Here is a 24,742-nt window from a genome sequence, read left to right as displayed (position 1 = left end):
TTCTTTTAACATTGTTTTCCATTTGTTGTATTTCTCTGGTTTCTTCCATCATTTCTTTATGCTCCCCCCCCCAAAAAAAAAATTGATCAAAGGTAGGTTGAAAACATATGGAGAAATGACAAGAAATAGGAAACCACTGCAGTTCAGAGCTGAAATGGCAGAAAATAACCCATGTGAAAATACCCCAAAACAGGATTGAATAAAGATTGGTCTTTATGGTACAATTGGGACATTTTACACTCTGGACTTAATGGCATTATGGGAGGAGAAGGGATATGATAGCAATGCACATTTCAGATGTGAAGCACAGAATGTACATTTGGCAAGCTTGCCTTATCCTAGGGGTGACAGAGCCCAAACCTGTGTGCAGCTTCAGCAAGAGCCATTAACATATGGAAACACCCAAGTATCCCGGCTTCAGTGCTCAGCGCCTGGCCCTCTCCTTCCTGTCAGCTGCAAGTTTGTCGCTGGGTTTCCTCCCACTCATGAACCGTTGAATTACTGGGGTGAATTCTGAAGTGGGGAGGCATGTCTGAGCAATTAAACCCTTTGTGTATTTGCATTTTTCCAGATGTTAACATACCTGGTCTCTTCTCAGTGTCTTCGGGTTTGACTTTTGCTTCCAGTGATTGTTCAGGATGACATTGCTGATTTCGGGAGGGTTTTTAAAAAAAATTATGCAATATTCTCAACCAAAAAACATCTGCTGCAAAGTACAGCTATTTTAAACGGCGGTGCTTCTTCCTGAATGTATAAAATATTCTGGCTCTAGACCAGTGTGACAGACTCGCTTTTTACAATCCAGCCCAAATGGGTTTATTTTTTCATTTAAGAACCACTTAAAAAACCCATTTTGTCCTGAAATGGGAACCTCACATATGCAATAATAAAGCCACACAAATGCAATTTTTTAAAAATCTGTCTCCAACAACCTTCTGAATAGCTCAGAACCTCTTAAAGCCAATGGGATGACGCCTACTTCACACTCCCACCAGAAAAACACTGCCAAAGCTGGGTTGCAGCAATTTTACTTACCTAACTGGAAGAAGCTGCTGATATAGATGGAGTTGCCGTTTGGGATCCTGCCATGAGAGACTGTCCTTTAAGTATATGAGTCACAGTTCATGAAGGGCTTTCAAAGTAACAATCCATGCCTTGAATTGCACTTAGATACCAGAAGGCCGCCTGTACGGCCATCTCAAGACAGGAGGTAATAAATGTCTTGAAGAGCTGGAACTTTTTACTACCCGAAGAAGTCACAGCTTACAATAGTGGTTCTGAGTGGCGGCTTCTAGTCTGGTGAGCCAATTTGATTCCCTGATCCTCCACATGCAGCCAGCAGGGTGACCTTGGGCTTGTCACAGCCCTAATTGTGCTGTTCTCACACAGCCGATTCTCTCAAAGCTGTCTCAGCCCCGTCTCCCTCACAGGGTGTCTGTTGTGGGGAGAGGAAGGGAAGGTGATTGTAAGTCGCTTTGCCAGATCTTGGAAGCTAAGCAGGGTTAGCCTCGGTGAGTATTTGCATGGGAAACTGCCAAGGAATACCAGGATCATGACATGGAGGCAAGCAATGGTAAGCCACCTCAGGAACAGTTGAGCAACCAATTTGGGAGTGACCTTTGATGCCTCCTTAACAATGGAGGCACAGATCACAAAAGTAGCTGAATGGGCTTCGTGTCTCAAAGCTGCTTACGATCACCTTCCCTTCCTCTCCCCACACAAGGGACTTTTTGAGGTAGGTTGGACTGAGAGAGCTGTGACTGGCCCAAGGTCACTCAGCAGACTGCATGTGGAGGAGCGGGGAATCAAGTCCGGTTCTCCAGATTAGAGGCTGTTGCACTTAACCACTACACCGCACTGGCTGTCTTGAGTAGTTGGGTTTAGGATTACAGCTGATGCAGGGGAAAGCAGTGTGGATTATCCTCCCCTGCAATCCCTCAGGTGTGTGTGCTTGCTGCCTCAGTCAGACCCAGTTCTGGTTCAGCCAACAAAGGGGAAATACTGAACAACTGGGGACAAGTTGAAGGTTCAAGGGGATGGCAGGTTACAGGGGATGAGCGATAGGGTTGTGAGTGTCCTGCATAATGCAGGGGGTTGGACTGGATGACCCAGGAGGTCCCTTCCAGCTCTACGATTCTATGATTCCACGTTCTGTGGTTCGTCCTGTCTTTGCCAGACGGAGGAGGGATGGCCTGTTCTTGGCTTTTCAGCCTTGCCGCTTCCCCCTGTTATTAAACTCATGGCTTGAGGCAGATCTGCAAGCGAGGCCTGCCCTGCTCTTCCACACCCGGCCCAGCCTTTCCCACTATGGAACATGCCCTGAGGGCCCGGAGGGTGAGGAAAGGGAAGCGTCTCTGCAGTGCCCAAACGCAGATTCTGGGTGGGGCTGTGTTTGGGGAGAGGGAGAGAGAGAGCCAACACCCTATTCAGCCCTGGGGGAATGTCGGTCGCTCTTTTGGGGAGGGCTATTTTTGCCTCACGCCGCTGGGGTGCACACAACTAGGGAAATAGGTGCCCCCCCCAAAAAAAAACCCTATTTCAGGACTGGAGAACAGTGCAGGGTAAGACGTGTTGGCAGGGTTTAAATGTGCAAAGAGAAGCAAAGCACCAAGATAATAGTTTTGTTTCAAAGAGAGAAGTCTGTTTTGTCAAAGGCTTGCACAGCCAGAATCGACTGGCTTCTGTCGTTTTCTCGGGTTGTGGGGCGGTGTTCTGGTAGTTGTTGCTCCTAACGTTTCACCTGCATCTGTGGCTGGCATCGTCAGGGGTCCGTTACAGCAAGATGTGTATCTACCTCTCTGTGACATGTTGCAGTGGGGCTTGGGTGTCCTTTTGATATCGCCCATGTGAATGCATCTCACCTCCACCTGACGGGTGAATAATACAAACCCAAGAAAACTACAAAAGCCAGGGAAAAAAAATCTTTGAATAGAAAGAGAGGAGAGAGTTTCCTAACTAATCATCTGTTGTTCTGCATAAATCCTGTCTGTTCTGGAGGCAAGCAGGAAGGAAGTGGGCTTCAAGAAGCAGGAAGTGTCCTATGGAGCCAATGACAGGGATGTTAGTCCCTAAGTGGGACTTGGAGAGCTTCTGGTTTGACAGCTCATCTCCAGGCAACAGAGATCAGTTCCCCCAGAGAAAATGGCTGCTTTGGAGGGTGGACTCCAGAGCAGGGGTAGTCAAACTGCGGCCCTCCAGATGTCCATGGACTACAATTCCCAGGAGCCCCCTGCCAGCATTCGCTGGCAGGGGGCTCCTGGGAATTGTAGTCCATGGACATCTGGAGGGCTGCAGTTTGACTACCCCTGCTCCAGAGTATTACACTCCACAGCCCCTCCCCACCCAAACCCCGCCCACTCCCAGCTCTGCCTCCAAAGCCTCCAGGGATTTCCCCACCCAGAGCTGGCAACCCGAAGGGGGAGCAGCAACCTAATCCTTTTATTTAGAACAGAAACAACTTTGTATGGAAAGAGAGGAGAGTGTCAGGTCCCTGCCAGCCGCAACCTCATCCGATTCTGAGGAAGAAGCCCAGTGGAGAGTTCTGCCAGGATCAGCACCACAGCCACAGGGACCCTCAGCAGGCTCAGAACTGGCCCAGGAGCCCAGCTCAGATCCTGAACCAGGTACAAGCCCTCAGCCTCTGGGCACCCTCCTGGTGACGGAAGCTCCAGTTGATTCTCCACTAACTACCCTAGAGATGCCACTCAGCTAGAATAGCAGCCAGGCCTGGCCTCCACAGTGCTTGCTGAGCTCTAACTAATTTGGCAGCTGTTCCTGTTTAGCTGAGCGTCAGGCTTAAAATTAGGGTGGGGGCAAAAGATCACTGTGCTGGCAAGTTCACTTATTCCTGAGCTTGCACTTCCTGTCCTTGCTATCTTGCTTCAATTGGATTCTAGCCTTCAGCCTACAGCCCCTCTTCTGCCCTCGTCTGATTTGACTGCTTGCTTGAGTGACTGTTCCGGCTCTGGCCTTTGGTTTATGTTTACAACTCCTCCTCCCTTGAAACCATCTGCCTGGCAGCACACCACTCCCGGCCATGTCCGGGGACTTGACAGAGTGAGTCCCAAATAATTGTCTGTTGTTCTGCATTCATTTGGTCTGTTCTGGAGGCAAGCAGGGAGGAAGTGAGCTCAGAGGAGCAGGAAGTCTCCCATTGAGCCAATAAGGAGAACGGAAGAGATGCTTTGAAAAATACCAGGAAGTTGCTATGCTAACTATGCTGAAGACACATCTCCTCCAATGCCCCCAATAGGGTACTCTTCATATGCCTTTAACTCATGCACACTGCTGGTCTGGCATATCTCAACAATAAGCACCCTCTCCCCATGTGCTGCAATCTGTTTAAAGCAGGGCCCTGAATGCGTGTGGACTGATATCCCCATGGGAAACTTGCTGGTTCACACAGCAGACCAATCCCTGGTTCTGGAATGCACAGACAGGCCTAACGTTTAAGTTAGACCAGAGAGAGCGAAAAAGAGGTAGGTAGGTAAGTGGATGCATGGCTGGCGAGCTAGATGGGTAGATAGAGGAGAGAGAAAGAGGAAGGATGGATAGGTAGGTAAGTAGATGATGGATGGATGGATGGATGGATGGATGGATGGATGGATGGATGGATGGGTAAATTGATGATGGATAGAAGAAATGAACACGTGCAGCTTAAGTAAAACATTCTGACTTTATTATTAACATATCTGGGGGAAATTATTTCTTTGTTTAGTGAAACTTGGGAAATGTGCCTATGGTGCATGCATTCTCAAATGTATTTATTTATTATTAGATTTCTATACCACCCTCCCATACGGCTCAGGGCGGTTCACAGACAACATTGCAGGGGTAAGACATGGGACTTTGTATAGAAAGCTGTGCTGAAGGCCCAGATTTCCAGGGCACAATCCACCCCACATGCGAGGGGCTAGCAGCACACGTGCAGACTTGCCTCCTAGCCTGTTTATGCCAAGCCAGGCGGGAAAGGTACGGCCAGGTTAACAGGCTGAGCCTGCTGGACTAAGAACGGGAAGCTGGGCGGGAGGAATCCAATGGCCATTTTGGATCCAGCCTCACTAGGATCTCAGAGGCCAATCCCCAGGGATCCCCTGGAATGACAGCTCATCCCCACATGAAAGAGGTCAGTTCCCCTGGGGGAAATGGCTGCTTTGGAAGGGGGACTCCACAGCATTATACTCCACTGATGTCTCTCCCTGCCCACTCCCACCTTGTCCACCAAAGTCTCCAGGTATCCCCCTACCCAGAGCTGGCAGCCCTACTCCAGTCAGCTCTTTCCTCCGCACTTGAGCCCGGGAGAAGCACTGGGAGAATCCCCCTTCCCCGCAGATAGGAACTCTCTTGTCGCTGCCGGTATCTTGTAGTGAAATGCTTAGTGTAGCCCACAAACAAGCGGGCAGTGGCTGGAGCACACACAACTCCATGCTCTCTTAGGGATCAGGGTGCAGAGGGCCTTAGTCTGGTGGTGCCTTTCCACGGGAGTTGCCAAACTCCAGGTGCCACCTGGAGATCTCCCAGAATCACCACTGATCTCTAGGCTACAGAAATCAGTTCCCCCTGGAGAAAATGGGGACGCTATGCCATTATGCCCTACCGAGGTCCCCTTCTCTCCTCAGGCCGCACCCTCCACAGGCGGGTCTTCAGGAATTTCCCAATCCCATTCTGGCAACCCCCATTAGCATTGCATGGTTTTTGCACAGCCACAGACCCTAAGAATCTAAGGTGGACCCCGTCCGGCCTGCTCACGCATGCTGAAGCACACCCACAACTGGCAGAGAACTTTGTGCCGAGGTTGTAAATTAAGCTGGTTTTCTGGACGTCACTCTGGCGAGCTCCAGCAGCAATCCAGGATGCCAAATAAAGATATTTCCTTTCAGCCTCGGATTTGTTTGGCCAGCAGCTGAAGGAAATATTAACCACAGCCATGCCATTCTAAAACGGAACACGGCGGCCTGTGAGGTTTGGGGCATCTCCTTTCAAATCCGTGGCCGATACTTACAACATTTTATAAAATCCCCCTCCCCCCCACATACACAAACACAATTAGGTTATGTACATTTTAAATAAGGCAGCAGGTTAAATAGCGGGACACGTTAGTTCGGATCCATCAGGCTCCCCTCAGCGGAAGGTGTCACTGCACTCAGACGGCCATTGGTTCTCCCGGGGTGGACTTCTGAGGGGTCATTCCGGTCAGTCTCGGACAGACCCACACTCTGAAGGGAGCCCTTCGGATCGCCTCCATTCCGCCAGGCGCTTCTTGAACCATTTCTGGGGGGGGCAAAAAGACACGGGGTGGGAATGAACACGGAGCCACTGAGCAGGTGCGCTACCTCAGGATGTGAGGCGTATTTTAAAAGTCATCCAGCCCCACACAAGTCTTTTAAAAATAATGTTATTTTTGGTAATGATAGTTTTATAATCATTTTTATTGTACTTTTGCCTTTTACTGCAGGCTGGTTTTAAATGCTGTGAACCACCCTCAGCCGGCTAGCAGGAAGGTGGGGTCAATAAATTGAATCATCAACACAGTCTCTTTTCCCACATGCTTAATCTACTTCGTATCAACTGAGGGCCACTATAGAGATCCCATCTCATTGCATTTGGCCTTTTCCTTATTAATACGTTTAGTATTTGTGCGTTGCTCTTCTCTGTATGGCGGCTTATCACATCGGTCTTCTCACCAACGCATTATCTGCACAAAAAGAACCCTGTGGAGAAGGTGATGCGGACTGGCCCAAAGACTCCCAGCAAATGTCCACAGCAGAATGGGGCTTTATTTGTTTAATTCATTTCTGCCTAACCTTTCTCCCCACCGGGGACCCAAAAGCAGCTTCCATGGTTGTCCTCTCCTGGGTTTTATCATCGCAACAACCCTCTGAGGTAGGTGAGGCTGAGAGAGTGTGACAGGCCAAAGGTCACCCAACAATCTGTGGCGTGAGTTACAGATTCGAACCCGGGTCTCCCAGACACTAGCTCGACGCTCTTAACCAGTAAACCAGGTTTGAACTTGGGTCTCCCAGGTCTTAGAGGCAGGCAAGATGCAACAGAATCATCATGGCCTCTTTACAAACTCTCACTATTTAAAAATGATTTTTAAACGCTACTCAATGTGGTTCTTTTGCATGCGTCCCTCACCTTTTCAAGGGGCAAAACAGCCACCAGAGGTTGTGGCCATGCTATCAGTTGATATAACATGGGGTTGGCAGGAGTCCTCAGCCATGAAGGTGCCATTATGTCTAGTTTAGGCCTCTATCTGACACTCTAGTCTAACTCTGCCTTTCTCAACTTTTTTACCATTGAGGAACCCCTGAAACATTCTTCAAGTGATCATGCAGAATATGGTTAGGAAGCATTGCTGTGTCCAGGTCCATCCGGGGCCCCTCCCCTTCCCACCCCCTCCAGGCCCATCATTGGCTATTTTGTGGAGGGGGTCCAACATGACCATATATGGTCATAGCACCCAATAAATGTTTAACACATTTATTATATATATTAACAATTAATTAACTTCCACCCATTGAGGAAACCCATCCAGGGCCACCATGAAACCCCAGGGTTTCATGAAACCCTGGTTGAGAATGCCTGGTCTAACCACTGTCTCTCGTATCCCCCTTGTCAGGAATCCTTGAAGTGCTCTTGATTTCCCCCAGTCATTCACACGAGCGTGCTCATGTACAAACAGTTGTGTGTGTGCTATAAATTGGACCCTGCCTCACCTTGCAAGAGTCTCAAGCAAGCCAAGACCCCAGGGAGGTAGCTGGACCAACAACAGCCTCCCCTCCTCTTAAGTCTGGGGAAATGAGAAATCTCAGCTCTGTCGGGCTTCCTTCAGTCCGCCTCATTCCTGTCCTTCCCAAATCCTGAACGGTTGATTTACGTGGCTCCGTCTAATCCCATTCCTCCTGGATCCTGACAGCTGTCCCAGCCTGCTCTGGCTCCACACCCCTCGTCCTGGAAAATGGGCCATCTCATGACACAAATGTTTGTTCAGCATTTGGAAAGCTTGTGGCAGCGAGCAAAACATTCTCTTCTGCCCACGGTGAAGGGAAAGTAAGGGCAGGACAGGTTAGGGAGTGAGTCAGTGGATAATAATGCACCGAGCGCATCCGTGCAGGTAACTTTCTTCTATTTCATAAACACAGCGGCCTTGGGGAGGAGGGCGGAGAAGAACGCGTGCCGCCCCATGTTCCCAGGAGGAAGAGTTGTGGGGGAGAGGAATGCAGCAAATAAAGAGGAGCATGGGGCGATTCTGGCCCCACATTCCGCAAAGGCTGAGTCTGGGTTAGCAAGATCAATGGGCCGCCCTCAGGCTCTGCCACACCCTTGTTAAATGGTTGTGAGAAGTAGGAGTGATTTTGCCATCTCAGTATTTTTTGGACTAATGCTGTTTTAGGGTTGAGTTTTATGGGGTTAGGGTTTTATATGTAACCCGCCTTGAGTCATAGGAGGAAAGCGGGCTATAAATTTTATTATTATTAATAATAATAATTTTGTTTATCCCTTCATTTCTACATTCTTGTGCCTCTAATGTTCACTTCGGTTTCTATGCTTCCCTGATTTCCCCCCTGCTCTTTTGAGACCAATTTTACACCAGTGCTGTCCTGGAAGTCTATTTTGAGTTGTTTTTTTCCCCTAGGGCAGGGGTAGTCAAACTGCGGCCCTCCAGATGTCCATGAACTACAATTGTAGTCCATGGACATCTGGAGGGGCGCAGTTTGACTACCCCTGCCCTAGGGTGTAATGTTCCTATCGTTTTTCTTTGTCCTGACTACCTCCAGCCTACTTTTCAATGATTGGACTCTCATCATTGTTAATCCACTCCCCCACCTGCCTGATGAGTAATTTCAATTTTTTAAAGGCCACAAAATAGCAATATAACACTGGAGTATCAGAATCATAGAACCATAGAGTTGGAAGGGGCCAGACAGGCCATCTAGCCCTACCCCCCTTCTCAATGCAGGACCAGCCTAAAGCATCCAGGATAAGGATCTGTCCAGCTGCTGCTTGAAGACTAGAATTATAGTTGGGGAGGGGGGGGGTGCTCTGGCAGCATTTTTAAAGCCATGTGCAGAAGAAAATAAACTTACTCCACATCTGTAAAAATGCATGGGAGAGGGGGGGGAGCATGCAGGCCAACCATGCCCAAACCAATTCCAAAGGTTGTGTATCGACTCAAGGAAATCAGGAGTAAGTCAAGGGTGTGGAGAAGGTCCCAAATGCGACAGAATGTAGGGCAGGCATGCAAATTCGACTTGACTTCATAAATTCTGTCATATGGTTTCTGCCACAGTTTATTCATGTGTGTGTGTGGTCTATATTGCTGCCATATTTATTCCTGACTTTCCTTCAGGCACTGTTTATCGTACCTTCAAACGTACAAAAAGAAAATCTGGAAAGATTAGAAAGGACTCCCTTGTCATTTTCTTCTGGGCTGCATTCACACAGTGTTGGCTTCTGGACGCTGTTGCCTTATGCCCTGGATTTTGCTGAGCGGGCAACCCAAGCCAGAGGTGGACAATTGCTGTGTGACAACAATAGCACAGTGTCCAACAAAGGGTGAAAACAGCTTTCATCATCCCTGTTTTTCCTCTGCGTTCCAAAGAAGAAACGCAGAGAACGTTCTCTCTTGCTCGGGTCCCTTTGTTTTCATCCATTTTGCAGGGTGTTCATTTTGACTCAGCTTAATCCGCTCTTTCACCTCAGTTGCCAACTCCAGGTTCAGAAATGCCTGGATATTTGGAGGTGGAGCCCAGAGAGGGGAAGGAGCTCAGCAGGGAAGTGACACCCTCCAAAGCAGCTATTTCCAGCAGAGCAACTGAGCTTTGTAGTCTGGAGATAGAATCATAGAATAATAGAGTTGGACGGGACTCTTGGGTCATCTAGTTCAACCCCCCTGTACAATGCAGGACACTCACAATCCTATCGCTCATCCACTGTAAACTGCCACCCCCTTAAGCCTTCACAGAATCAGCCTCTCCGTCAGATGGCTATCCAGCCTCTGTTTAACCGTTCCTCATATGTCTTGGTCTCCAAACCCCTCACCATCTTTGTTGCCCTCCTCTGGACACGCTCCAGCTTGTCTACATCCCTCTTCAACTGGGGTGCCCAAAACTGAACACAGTACTCTGAGGCTGAACCAGAGCAGAGTAAAGCGGTACCATCACTTCCTGTGATCTGGACACAATACTCCATTTGATGCAGCCCCAAATCCTTTTTACCTTTTTAGCCACTGAGACACACTGCTGACACATGTTCAATGTATGGTCTACTAAGACTCCTAGATCCTTTTTGCACATACTACTGCCAAAACAAGTCTCCCCCATCCTATATTGGTATATATGATTTTTCCTACCTAAAGGCAGAACTTTACGTTGGTCCCTATTGAACTCCATTTTATTCAGTTTAGCCCACTTCTCGAGCCTATCAAGATCATCCTGTATTCTGTTGCTGTCTTCAGTTGTGTTTGCTACCCCTCCCAGTTTAGTATCGTCTGCAAATTTAATAAGTGCCCCTCTAATCCCTCATCCAAATCATTTATAAATATGTTGAACAACTCAGGACCCAGGACAGATCCCTGGGGCACTCCACTTGTCACTCTTCTCCAAGAGGATGCTGAACGATTAAGAAGTACCCTTTTGGGTATGATCTGTCAACCAGTTATCGATCCACCTGACAGAATTAGGATCCATACCATATTTTACCAACTTGTCAACAAGAATATCATGTGGAACCTTATCAAAAGCTTTACTGAAATCCAGATAAACTATGTCCACAGCATTCCCCTGATCCAGCAAGGTAGTCACTTTCTCAAAAAAACAGACAAGGTTGACCTGACATGACTTGTTCTTGCAAAACCTGTGCTGTAATCCTGCGTTGTCAACTTCCAGCTGATGGCTGGAGATCTCCCATTGTTACAACTGATCTTCAGGTGACAGAGATCAGTTCACCTGGAGAAAATGGCTGCTTTTGAAGGTGGAGTTGATGGCATAATATGCTGTTGAAGTCCCTTCCCCAAACCCCACCATTCTCAGGCTCCCCCCCAAAAAAACTCCAGGTACTGGCAACCCTAGCCCTGGCTCCTCGGCTTGGACAAGAGGCCATGTCACTCACCAAGGTCTCCTCCTCAGACAGCCCTGCCTCAGCAGCAATGAGGCAAAGCGTGGCGGGGTCGGGGTGTTTGTTGACTCGGCTGAAGTTGAACTCCAGAATCTCTCGCTGTTCCTCAGTGGGACTGGCGACCTTCTCAGAAGACATTTTTCTCGGTTTGGGTCGGTTTGAGGGAACTGCAGGGAAAGACACAAGGAGATCAGAATTCAATCCAGCGAGAAGGAGGGCCCCTGGACTGCCCTTGCTGCCGGAATGGAAGCGAATGTCTCGGATCCACCTGAGCGTTTCTTTTGAGCGTTTTCACCCGCAGAGCAGGGCTTTCGGGACTCCACCCTGGGCCGCACCGGGAACAGAGAGGCAAGACAGTCATAGCACAGGATTGGCAGAAATCCATCCCAGGAACATTCCAACGAAGCCAAGCCATTTTTTGGCATGTGTTTGACTTGTGGCGTAATTTTTTAATTTATCGCCGTTCATCTTTTAAATATGAAGTTCAAAACCGATCGTGAAATTGACTCCCCTTCCCCTCCCCCCCCCGCATTACATTATTAGACTGCTTTGGACTTATGAGATTTCTTAATTGTATTGATTTTGGCAGCTGCCAAACATGAAACCTCACAGAATATCAGCTGCAAACTGCTAAGCACCACAGCCTGCCAGCTTCCAAATACTTAAAAACAGTAAATGCCATTGCATCAGGAGCCATCAAAATCACATGGGGAGAATTTTGTTTTCACTTGTCTGTTTCATGTATCCTGAAAGAGTCATTTTTGAATTACAGGATTTGTTAAATAGAATCATAGAGTTGGAAGGGGCCTCCTGGGTCATCTAGTCCAACCCCCTGCACTATGCAGGGCACTCACATCCCTATCGCTCATCCACTGTAACCTGCCACCAACTCGAGCCTTCACCGAATCAGCCTCTCCGTCAGATGGCTAACCAGCCTCTGTCTAAAAATCTCCAAAGATGGAGAACCCACCACCTCATGAGGAAGCTTGTTCCACTGAGAAACGTCTCTGTCAGGAACTTCTTCTGGATGTTTAGACATAATTTCTTTTAAACTAATTTCATCCCATTGGTTCTGGTCCCTTCTCTCTTTTTGTATCCCTTTTAGACTATTAGCTGTCTTAACAAAATGAAAAATCATGCTAGTGTTCTAGGTGAATGATAGACTAACAAGATGGAGATCAGAAGGGCGGGGGAACGACCATCCAAAACCAAATGCTATTGCATGTCAGTGGAAATGGCTCTCAGATGCACAATCCTGTTGCTTGTCACCCATAAAATGCCAAAACGCAAATGCTGGAATTAAGCAGCAGAGTCGAATACCGACAGAGAATATGACTGGGTCACAAACACAACAAATATCAAAGATGCCGCATGACTGAAGTCTACTTCCAGGTGATCTGAGGCCAATTCAGTGCTCGGATCGCTGACATCTGATTTGCTTATGTGCCGATTGGTTTTAAATTTTATAGGCTGCCTGGTTTTAATATTTCATTTTAAATTTAGTTTCAACAGAAACTGACTGTATTATGGTATGTTTTAGATTATGTACACCTGCTGGGAGGGCAGTATATAAATTAAATTAATAAGAACAGCAACATTACTGTTTACTGTAGCTAACACCATGATTGTTACTGTTGATATTACTTTGTTGTTAATGTACAGTTACTGAATTTATATTATATCGTACTGTGATGCAATCCACGTTCCTTGTAAATCGCTCTGAGCCGCAAGGCAGGGCAGTATATATATGCATAAATAAATATCATTTATTTATTATATTTATATACCGCCTTCCCCGGAGCAAATGTTCAGCAAATGTTCAGACATGCTGATGAGAAACCTGCATCAACAAATTCACACTGCAGAGATTTTTAGAGCAAATGAATTTCATTTCCATCCTGGGAAGTTGGATTTTTTAAATTTAAATTATTATTTTGCCATCAAATCACAGTAGACTTATGGTGACCCGTTTCTTTATTTATCACAATTATATCCCACTTCCTCTCCCCTGGAAGGGACTCAGGGGGGCAGCAAGCAGCACAAAAAGTGCCCCACTTAAAAACAATACAAAGACACAATAAATAATAATGTTTAAAATATAAAATGTTACATCATTCTTCTCCCCTCTCCTTCTCAAGATGGGCTAACTGAGTGTGACCAGCTCAAGGCCATCCTGTGAGCTGCCGGTGCCATAAGGGAGGATTCGAACCTGAGTCTCCCAGAAGCTACTCTGACTGTCCTAACCACTATACTACACTAACTCTCGGGGTTTATTCATTTGTTTTTCCTTTCAGACATAATGCGGAGAAAGCAACCTAGGCTGGTCCCTGTGCCTGGAGCAGAGAAGTCATGGGTGGGAAACACTCTCCCCTTGGCAGTCTCTCCACTGCAATTTCACCCCTGCTGATGCTGCTTGTCCTGATAAACAGCATGGCCTTAACGCTAGTGGGCGCATTCATGGGCTATGGCATGCATCATCGTTAGCGCCTCAGGCCCAGGAGTGACGTGGGAGGCTGCGCAGGTAGTGGTGGCTGGGGAGGGGGGAGGGGGGGTTCTAAGGCTTTGTAAAATTCCTGGATCCTGGCAACCATTCAGTCAGCAGAAGGGACTGACAGCTGGTGGGAAGTCCTATCAAGCCATAGTTTGTATGGATGAATCCATGCGTACGCTGTTGGCAGGCCAATTAACATAGCAACGGTGCCCAACCTGATTGGAGAGTAGATTTAAGAATTAATATATTTGATGGCTACAGGGAGAGAAAGAGATCGGTTCTTAATTACACCTCTAGCTGAAAGAGAGAGGGGATAAGGCCGAGTGTGGTGCTTCCGAGAAGAAGGAGGCAATTGCTCTGAGAGTAGCAATCTGGAGACAGACAAGGATGGACACTGAACGGGAGAGGAGTTGCCGTCCTCATGATCCTCTCTGATTGTCTTCTTTCTGCCCCCTGCAGGGTGGTCTTCTCTGTACACCAGACATTGCCTATTCCAACGTACACTTGGTGCTACCTTATCAGACTCTTGATCCATCAGTTCTGTCTACTCAGACTGGCAGTGACTTTTCAGGGTCTCTAGCAAAGGCCTTTCAGACCATCCACTACCTGATCTTTTAATGCCAGGGATTGAACCTGGGACCTTCTGCATGCCAAGCCAATGGCCTAAAACTGATCTACAGGCCCTCTTCCTCCTGCTTGCTTAGCACCCGACCGCAGCGTTTGTTTCCACATGTACGACAGGGCACACCTGTGGTTTTGTGGTTTGGTTCGATTCCCCCTTGACTTGGTAAAGTTCACGTCTGTCTCCATGGGGCCACAACAGCCTCAGTCTTAGATCTCACCAAGCCATGGATGACAACATCGTGAACAACAGGGGATTTGAGCTGAGGCTCTGTCATCTGAACCCAGGGCTGGAGTGAGGGCTGGGTATTCAAAGAAAAGGAAGGCTGTACCTTGGACAGCGATTGCACAACCTATTCCAAATTACTGAAAGGAGGTTGTTTTTTTTCCCCTTCCAAGATATCTGTCCTTCTAGCTTCAAATGGGTAGCCGTGTTGGTCTGACATAGCACAATAAAATCAGAGTCCAGTAGCACCTTTAAGACCAACAAAGATTTATTCAAGGCGTGAGCTTTCGAGTGCAAGCACTCAAAAGCTCACACATTGAATAAAACTTTGTTGGTCTTAAAGGTGCTACTGGACTCTGATTTTATTGTCCTTCTAGCTGTAAGGAGAAGACAGGACAGGACAGGACTCTCCCTTCCCAACCAACCCTATTAAGAAATTTCATCCACACACTTCCAAGCATAACAGCTAGAAACCTCTAGCTTTAATGCAATGGAAGCTTAACGGGGTGGCCAAGGCCGCTTGGCATATCCCCCCCCCCCCCCCCCCGTGGAATCCTGGCACACGCAGGGACCCCTGGCAAGCTCTGCCCTGTTAATTTCAGTAAATTGTTCCAACAGGGTATGCTAAAGGAGTTTGGGAGAACCGCTGGTGCTGTAAATGAATTTAAGCCATCAAAGGCTTGTGTGAGCTCTAAGGGCCCAGCCATAGAAAGGTCTTTTTATTAACACTCATTGCAGGGAGGGTTGCCAGCTCTGGGTTGGGGAATTCCTGGAGACTTTGGGGGTGGAGGTGGGAGTGGGCGGGATTTGGGGCAGGGAGGGACCTCAGTGGAGTCCCACTATGGAGCCCACCCTCCTTAGCAGACATTTTCTCCAGGGGAATTGCTCTCTTTAGTCTGGAGATGAGCTATAATTCCAGGGTAACCCCTGGTCCACTGGCATATCTGGAGGTGAGTCACTGTTGCTACTTTGGTGCAATTAATGCCAGGATCCAAGGGCCTGCCAATAGAGCCGGGGTTGCCAACCTTGTCTCCCCAGCTGTCCATACACATGCTGGCAGGGGCTCATGGGAATTGTAGTCTATGGACATTGTTTGGCCACCCCTGTGACAGAGGAACAGAATGCTTCTGATCAGACGCTCAGAGGAGACTGCTCCCCTTCCAGTGGCTAACAAACTCGCCACAAAACTGTTGTTTGAAGTTCTGATTGGCTTTCCTAGTCACCTAGGCAACCCACAACGGCAGCCGAGATCTCACAAGGGGTGTTGCGAGATTTTTAAAAATATGCTTTTCACTTTTATTGAATCCCTTTTAAAAAGTTTCTCTCTCTTTTTTGATGAAAACCCAGAGGCCTAGGAAACCCACACGGCAGATTTTTTAAAATCTATGGGTGTAGTGATCTGTTCATGGTAGGGTTGCCAGGTCTTGTTCTCCCCCCACCCCCAGGCACCAGCGAGGGATGGGGGAGGGGGAGGGCTGTCAGATCCAGGGGTCACTGTGGGTGGGCAGGGAGCTGTGCGTTTCCTACATTAAGCAGTGGGGTGGACTAGATTCTATGATTCTCTGGGTCTCTTGGAGATTTGGGGGAGGAGCCTGGGGGGTCCACCCTCCAAAGCATCCATTTTCCCCAGGGAATTGATCTCGGGAGGCTGGCATCCTTAATCCATGGCCATTAGAGAGATGACTTAAGCTCTATCAGTCATTGGAATGCCTCTTGCACTTCCATGCCTTTTCTATGGCTCCTTTCCTCTGTGCCACAGTTTTCTTTCATTGTTTAGCATGCTTTTTGCCAGCAGCAACTTTCTCCAGGGGGAGGGCAGAAGAAATGAGCTGACATCATCCTGCGTCGGCATCCTTCTTAGCCAATGGATGCTGTGCTCTGTGGCAATCTTTTTTTTTAACGGAAGAAACCATCACAAAACCACAGCTACTTTAAGGGGCCCTTTAAAAAGCCACATTCCAAAACGCATCCCCGACAAAGTACACAGTGTCAAGGTTGTAGAAGTGAAACTGCTGGCGTTGCTTCAGGGGGTGGGGATGGAAGTGTTACCTGTAGGGTTACTTGGCTCCAGGTGGCAACTTTCTAAGGGGTTCAGTACATAAGAGTGGGACTACTCGTCTTTCCTAGGACCTCTGTTGCCTCCTGCCCCCTCCTTCTCTGGGTCTGGGCCAGGTTCATACTCCTCTTCCTCTTGGGTTAGTTGCACATTTGGCCTAGCCTACCTCACAGGGTTGTTGACAGAATGAAATGGAGTGGAGAAGGATGTAAACCCCTTTGGGTTCCCCTTTGTGAGCTATACGAAAGCCAGAGTGGTTCAGAGTGGCAGCCTCTAATCCCAAGAACCGGGTTTGATTCCCTGCTCCTCCACATGAGGCCTGTTGGGTGACCTTGGGCCAGTCACAGTTCTCTTAGAGCTCCCTCAGCTCCACCTACCTCGCAGGATGTCAATTGTGATGAGAAGAAGGAAAGGATAGTGTAAAGTCAGGTACAGAAGAATGGCTCTTCTATAACTCAGGTAAACAAAATAAATAGGTCAATACATAGTCAAATTTCCAGCAAATGGGCCGACTGTATGCAAAGGTGGCCGGAACAATGGGCTGCAGCCAAGCGCTTTGGAGTGGATATAGCTGACTTCATTTCATTCTTTTGCCCTTGGATTGCTAGATGTGCAAATAGTTCACAAGACACAATGGCTGCTGGCTCTTAGAAGCCCGGCAGACAAAACTTGTGAGAGAAAGCTCAGAGATGAAGCCTGCTACCCTTCTGGCGCTTCTTCCACATTTGCGGGCAAGAAAGAGAAGCTGGACTTTGAAAAGTTGATGATGTCAGATACTTAACAGCAATGCTCTCACTTTATGTCACGTACAATCATCTGAGGGTCAAACTAAAAGAGCTGGTTTCTTATACCCCACATTTCACTACCCAAGGGAGTCCCAAAGTGGCTTACCACCCCATTCCTTTCCCCACAACAGACACCCTGTGAGGATGGTGGGGCTGAGAGAGCTCTGAAAGAACGGTTCTGAAAGGAAAGCTCTGAGAGAGCTGTGACTGGACCAAGGTCACCAAGCTGGCTATACGTAGAGGAGGAGCGGGGAAGCAGACCCAGTTCTCCAGATTAGAGGCCACTGTTCTTAAGCCGCACACCACACTGACTCTCAAGAGCACGCATGGTCCACAGATTGCAGTGGGGGAGTATTTGTGGGGGAGAATGGGTAAGCAAGACAGGGCTGATTAACCCTGACAGTTCTCCCCTGCAACATTTATAACATTTACCCCTTCCCCAAAGCAGAATAGATTTCATTGAGAAGGGCAAAAAAGGGTATTTGCACAGGAGAATCAGGCAGCATTGATGCCGACTCCAAGTTGGAAAGTTCCTGGAGATTTTTGGGTTTTTTGGGGGGGACCTAGGGAGGGAGGCGCCTCAGTGAGGCATAATTCCACAAAGCCCCCCCTCCAAAGCAGCCAATTCCTCCAGGGAATGGATCTCTGGGTCCCACTTTACAGGGGCTAATAAGCCCCTTTCTCCCCTTCAAGCACCCCCTGGATTACCTGCAGTTGTGGGGCTGGAAGGTAAAAGATCACGTTCTTTCCAAATGCCCTGTAAGGTAGATCTGGATTATCCCCCACCGTGCCAGAGGCACAGTGCCAGGAAAGCTCAACAGTAGCCCTAGGCTACCAACACAGAGTCAGATGGATTTCCTGCATCACCTGGGAAACCAAGGCATGCAGGTAACTCTCTCTCTCTCTCTCTCTCTCTCTCTCTCTCTCTCTCCCCCCCCCTTCCCTCCCCACCCATCCATGCATACTAAGGCGGTTGTGTGAGGAGGGGTCAGGCCCTTGCCCACCTCCGGGAGCTTGTCTGGAGGATGGGATACGAACCTGGGGCTCACAATCTCTCACATAGCTCCACAACGCCTGTTCAAAGCCTTCGACCCAGCCCAACAAACCGGGGCAGATTTATGGAATGAAATGGATGCAAAAGACCCAAGAGGCAGAGATGGAGAAACCTAGTCTAGAAATAGAACGGTGGAAGTTTGCTCACTCTCTGCCTAGACTTTCCTCCTCCTTTTTCAGTTCTTTCTTTTCAACGTGCTTTCTGCCCCCCTACCCCCTCCCTCCGCCACGGCATTCACACCTGTCATCCCCCAGCTACCTGCGGAGAGAAGCCCGGGAGGCCCGAGGACAGAGGCGGACACGCTGGCCTGATTCACCAAGAGCGGCTGGAGGGATTGTTCCGGCCCGGTTTTGAATAGAAATATAATTCCAGCGAAGGCAGCACTTCCTGCTCACTCCACTCGGAGTCTGTCAACATTATGTTCTCTCTCTCTCTCTCTCTCTCTCTCTCTCTCTCTCTCTCTCATCTGGTCTTTGGCAGCCCTTCAGTCTCCAGGAGGGAAAACGGTCGTGTTTTCACCAAGGCCTGGCACTCCCTCTCACCCCCAGTGCTTCAACCAGGCCACGAACAGCCCAGCATATTAATTCCCTCAGTGCTGCCCGCATGGAGAGCCAGGTGGCCGTGAGTCAAACTTCCCCCCCCACCACCACCACTGTCACCTGCCAGGGGAGCAGAAGCAGAGATCTGCTTAGCAAGTCAAAAATCCGAGGTTGTGTGCTGCACAAATGGAGCAGAGAGCTGCTGGGATTGGAAGGGGAGGCGATTGTAAGCCACTCTGAGGCTCCTCCTGGTCGAGGAAAGCGGGGTCTAACAACCAACTCTTCAACGCCATAAGAAGAATATCCTGCAGGGGGCGCTGGAGGAGATGTGCCGTTGGCATATTCAGATAGGACCTTCCTGGTATTGTTCAAATCATCTCCTCCAGTGTCCTGATGGGCTGAGTTGGAGACCTGCTGCTCCTCTGAGCACACTTCCTCCCCGTTTGACTTCAGGTGAAGAAGAACAATTAATCAGTTAGGCTGCTAGGGCTCTCTCTCTCTCTCCTCTCTCTCTTCACAAAACTGTTTCAGTTCTCAATACAGCTATTTATTCTTCAAGCATATTTCAACTCCGCCAACAGGAACTACCTTTCTAAAACACAAAAGGATTGCAATACCCGACAGTCCCCCCTCCAAAGCATCCATTCTCTCCCCAGAAACTCATCTCTGATGTCTGGAGATGAGCGGTAATTCCAGGGGATCCCCAGGTCCCACCTGTAGGTTGGCATCCCTATCTTCTACAAACGTGCCTCGTGGTGCATCCGAATCTGGGGTCTCACCTTGAGTGACTCTGCTAGGAGTTCAGACCCCTTCCGGTATTGCTCTCTGAAGCTTCACGGGCACATACAGACCCCCTCCCCACAGTCAGATAAGCATCCGAGAGGGAGCAAACCCTAGTGTGAGATGGACAGACTCCTTCAAGGAAGAAACAAATGGGGCTAAAGGAAGAGAATCTTTAAGGGTTGGCTGTTAATGACAGGGTATTTTGAGGAACTGTTCAGTCATGGGGCAGGGGTGGCCTGGCGGTGGGTTTCCAGATTGTTAGCAGAGTAAATAAGTCATAGATATGCACATGCTGTATTTTAGGTTAAAGGTGGAAAAGGGTTTACTTATGGAAGGACAACTGTGATAGTGCACAGAGAGAGAGAGGATAGCGCCTGCCTACAAAGCTACCTAAAGGAGAAGAGACTGAGAAGTGAAAAAGGAGGAAATTGCCCTGAGAGCAGCAATCTAGGGCCAGACAAAAAGGTAGAAAGGTCCTGAACTCCCTTAAAAGGTAGAAAGGTCCTGAACTCCCTGACCTATCTAGCAGTCTTCTTGCTGCCTCCTTCAGGGTCTTCTTCTTCCTCTTAACATTGTACACCAGACATTGCCTATTCCAACACAGATGTCCATGGACTACAATTCCCATGAGCCCCTGCCAGCCCGCTCAAGTTAACTGTCGTCCGTGGACATCCGGCGAGCCACAGTTTGGCCACCCCTGTCATAGGGCCACCGTACATTGGAAACAATTTGATGGCATTTCACACGCATGCAGGCACAATCGACGATCTCATGGCCCAGAGAGTTCATCGGCTGCTCCCTCCTGCATGGGAACGGCAAGAAAATGGTACAAACGTGGCCCATCTCTCTTCACTCCTTCAGAGGGCAGGTGTTCAGCTGCCGGCAGCTCAGTAGAATCCAAAGGGCGGTTCTTATGTCACTGGGCAGAGAAAGGTTCACCTTCTGTTCCTCTCATTGTCCTTCCACAAGCCGACCTTGGAATAATGCCGGCTGCTGGAGGCTGCCACCCTGACACATCCCACACCCTTCAATCTTCCTCAGAGGCCCGTGCTACACCAGCGCCGGAGTCTCAGCTTCCGTTTGCTTCCTGCCGTTTCGACAGACACCCCAGCAAAATCTCAGCAGGGACTAGCCACATGCCAAGGGCACATGAGGATCACCCCAAGAGCCAGCATGGCAGGGTGGTTAAGAAGAAGTTGTTTTTTATGCCCCGCTTTTCACTAGCCAAAGGAGCTCCAAAGCGGCTTACAAATACCTTTCCCTTCCTCTTCCCTGCTTGTGAGGTAGGTGGGGCTGAAAGGGCTCTGAGGGAACTGCTTTGCAAGAACAGCTCTGAGAGAACTGCGGTTGGACCAAGGCTACCCAACTGGCTGCATGTGGAGGAGTGGGGAATCAAACCTGGTGCTTCAGATTAGAGGCCACCAGTCTTAACCATGACACCACGCTGGCTCTCATTCCAGACTCCAATTTTTAGAACCGGATTTGCTTCCCCGCTCCCTCACATAAGACCTGCTGGGTGACCTTGGGTCAGTCATATTTCTCTCAGAGCTCTCTCAGCCCCACCTGCCTCACAGGGTGTCTGTTGAAGGGAGGGGAAGAGAAGGCAATTTTAAGCCACTCTGAGACCCCTTCAGGTAGTGAAAAGCAGGGTATAAAGCATTTCTTAAACACAGCCGCTCATTGCACCCTCCCTAACTTCACTCTGGATGCTGCATAGCATCGTAAGAACATAAGAAGATCCCTGTTGAATCAGAACAGTGGTCCATCTAGTCCAGCATCTTGCCTCACACAGTGGCCAGCCAGTTCCTCTGGAGGCCAAGCAACAGGTCATAAGAACATAAGAAGAGCCCTGCTGGATCAGACCACTGGTCCAACTCGTCCAGCATCCTGTTTCACATAATGACCAACCAGTACTTCTGGAGCGTTTACAAGAGGACATGGAAGCTGAGGCCTTCCCCTGAGGTTGCCTCTTGGCTCAGGGATTCAGAGGATTGATTCTGGAGGTTCCTCTCCACCACCGTGGTTAGTAGCCACTGATAGTCTTCTCCTTCTTCAAACGCAAGCGTTCTCTCTGGGTTTTGCCCATTTTATGCAGGGGCTCCAGTAAGTGAATGCAATCTGCCCACAGGTTGTTGTTTCCTCTAAGCCGGTGGTCCCCAACCACCGGGCTGTGGCTCCCTCTCCCTGCCCCCCCCCCCGCGCAGTGAGAAACTTCCTAGGCCACAAGCAAATCGGCCCCAAAAGAGGCCGATTAGCTTGCAGCCCGGCAAGCTTCTTTTTGTGGGAAGGGGGGGAGAGGGAAGCAGGGCTGCCGGCACAAATGCGCATGCACGGCAGGTCCATGCGCGTGCAGCAGGTCTGCACATGCGCGTTTGCGACCGCACATGGCGTAACGCGGTCGCATCCACCGGGTCACCCTCCCCACCTCCACCGGTCTGCAGCCTTAGAAAGGTTGCGGACCACTGCTCTAAGTTCTTTGAGTACACAAAATTAGTGTCAAACTAGGATCGGGAAAACCCAGCTTTGAATCTTCGCTTCTGCCATGGAAGCTTGCTAGGCAACCTTGGGCCAGACACACATATGCTCAGCCTACCCTACCTCACAGGGTTGTTGTGGGGATAAAATTGGTGAAAAGAATGACGTCAGCCTCTTGGAGTGAAAGGCAGGATATAAATAAAGGCATACTTCACCATCTGAATCTAAGTAAACATTTATGTCTAACAGGGGACACATTCACAAGGACTGGAGGGCAGAAAAATGTTAACATTTAGCTTTATGTCTCATGTTTCTCTCCAGTGGGGTCTAAACTAGCTGTTGACACACACACACCTCTCTTGCACTTAATTCTCACAACAACCCTATGAGAGAGGTTAGGCCAAGAATGTGTAGGTTATATGGAGAGTATGTGTGACCGGTAGGTTATGTTGAGACAGAAAGACTAAAATTCTCCCAGACATCTCCCATGGCAGTGTGAGGATTTGAACTTGGCTCTCCCAGATCCTAACTGTCCCACCACCCTGGCTTTCACTCATTTTGCCACTGAAATGTCTCATGTAAACTTTTGCACAAGACAGCCCCATTTGCCTTTGGAATGGCGTCTCGAAACTGGAGACATAGTCGGCATCTCCCGATTATCAAGGAAGTTGTTAAATTTGAACTCTCATGAGCTATGAGAAGTCGCATTAAATGTCACTTGTACATCAACTCCCAAGGCTGTGGAGGAACCTCTGGCATCAGCATAGCATGTTCAGACCGGTACCTTTGTGAAAATGCCTCCAGAAAAGTCCCTTGTCTCTCTCTCTCTATCTCTCTCTCATCTCCTTCAGTCACAAAATGTAGACTGCAAGCTCCTTGGGGCAGGAGTCTCCCTTTAGTCACACCCTGCTTTTCTTCCCCCCAAATACAAGACACAACATCATTCTTCCCTTGAGCCTCAGAACAACAACCCTGCAAGGCAGGCTAGTCTGAGACGCTGCAAATGGACTAGATGATCCTTGAGGTCCCCCCTCCCCCTACAGACGATGTCTCCTTCTAGGACAGGGGTAGTCAAACTGCGCCCCTCCAGATCTCCATGGACTACAATTGCAGGGGCTCATGGGAATTGTAGTCCATGGACATCTGGAGGGCCACAGTTTGACTACCCCTGTTCTAGGATGATGCTACTGATGGCTCCCCCAAAGCAGCAGGAATCAAGAAGGGGAAACTCCTTCCCTGCACATCTGGAGACCAAAGCACGAATCCTCTCTGCTGCATACCGGCTGCCTCTCCCTCCCCCATCCCGCAAAGAGCCATGCGCTTCCCTCTGGGCCCCCTGCCTGGGCGCATGGATGCGGTCGCTTGGGGATGGCACTGACCTGCTGGGTGGGCTCTCCTGGCAAGGGCGCTCCGCTCCCGGGCGAGTGTCGAGGCGCTTGTGCAGGCGGCGACCTCCAGCGGCACCCTTATATGCCCGCCCGTGGGTGTGGGTGTGGGTAGGTGTGCGGCGGGGCGGGTGTGTGTGTGTGTGTGTGTCTATGGGTGCGTGTGCGCCGGGGCAGGTGCGCGGGTGACCTGAAAAACCTGCCGCGCCGGCCGGCAGAAACTCCCGGCAGCTGCCGGGCTGGTCTCCGGGCTGGAAGTTCAGGTTGGGCTCTCGGCCCACGCGGGAGGGAGGGAGGGAGGGAGGCCAGCGGCTCCCCACTCGCCCGGGGAAAGCCCGCTGGGTCGCCGCCGCCGGGGCAGGGCAGGGCAGGGCAGGGCAGGGCAGGGCAGGGCAGGGCAGGGCGCCTCGGGAGCGGATCCTCCTCTCGCCGGGGAAGGAGGAGCTGCCGAGGCTGCTTCGGCCCTGCCTGCCGACACCAGGGGGGGGGGGGACTCCCGAGGCCGCTGCTCTCCGCTCTCCTGCAGCCGGGGCCCGTCCGCCAGGCAGCGCTGGAGGCCCTCGAGGCGACGGAGGGGACGGGACGGGACGGGACAGGCCCGGCAGGCCCCTCGCGCAACCTCGCCTCGGCCGCAAGGACCGCTCGGCGCGGGAGGAAGGAAGGCGGCCGCGGAGCGGAGCCAAAGGCAGAGGTTCCGGGGGGGGGGGGGGGGTTGCGCGCCTACGCCAAGTAGAGGCGGCTTGCCAACCTCCTGGCGGGGGGACCTGGAGAGCTCCCGGAATGACAGTCGGTCCCCAGATTGCGGAGATGGATTCTAGGCTGCTTGGGGGGGGGGGGGGGGCTCGATGGCATTGTGCCCCGCGGAGGTCCCTTCTCTCCTTCCATTTCGTTCTCCGCGGGCGCCAAATGCCCAGGGATTTTAATCTTTGTCTTTGTTTTACTGTCGTTACCCGCTCTGAGCGTTGGAAGGGCAGGATATGAATAAGAATGTATCATCATCATCATCATCATCATTTCTTCTTCTTCTTCTTCTTCTTCTTCTTCTTCTTCTTCTTCTTCTTCTTCTGTGTTATCCAGTATTTTCAAAATGAGTCTCTTTCGCACACACACATGCGTGCACCCCCCCCCCCGCACAACACAACAACTATGTGTTTCCTGGCACTGGCAAACCACCCCGTATTGAGTCTGCCATGAAAACGCTAGAGGGCG

General features: G+C 49.8%; 1 protein-coding gene across 3 annotated transcripts; it reads right to left on the bottom strand.

The window, feature by feature from the left end:
- Positions 1 to 4,656: 4,656 nt before the first annotated feature.
- Positions 4,657 to 24,150, bottom strand: HOPX (HOP homeobox). 3 transcript variants are annotated; one of them, XM_077345681.1, is made up of 3 exons: positions 23,528 to 24,150; positions 11,113 to 11,285; positions 4,657 to 6,270 (listed from the first exon to the last, which is right to left on the bottom strand). In XM_077345681.1, the coding sequence occupies exons 2-3, from the start codon at positions 11,254 to 11,256 to the stop codon at positions 6,193 to 6,195; spliced, it is 222 nt and encodes a 73-aa protein (XP_077201796.1). In that variant the 5' UTR covers positions 11,257 to 11,285; positions 23,528 to 24,150; the 3' UTR covers positions 4,657 to 6,192. The 3 variants fall into 3 exon arrangements, with proteins under 3 accessions (XP_077201796.1, XP_077201795.1, XP_077201797.1); XM_077345680.1 differs by lacking the exon at positions 23,528 to 24,150 and adding an exon at positions 18,610 to 18,803; XM_077345682.1 differs by lacking the exon at positions 23,528 to 24,150 and adding an exon at positions 18,006 to 18,118.
- Positions 24,151 to 24,742: the final 592 nt, after the last annotated feature.

The sequence above is a fragment of the Paroedura picta genome, chromosome 7 (genome assembly GCF_049243985.1).
Source record: "Paroedura picta isolate Pp20150507F chromosome 7, Ppicta_v3.0, whole genome shotgun sequence".
Taxonomy (NCBI): domain Eukaryota; kingdom Metazoa; phylum Chordata; class Lepidosauria; order Squamata; family Gekkonidae; genus Paroedura; species Paroedura picta.
This window is presented reverse-complemented; position numbering and strand designations above follow the sequence as displayed.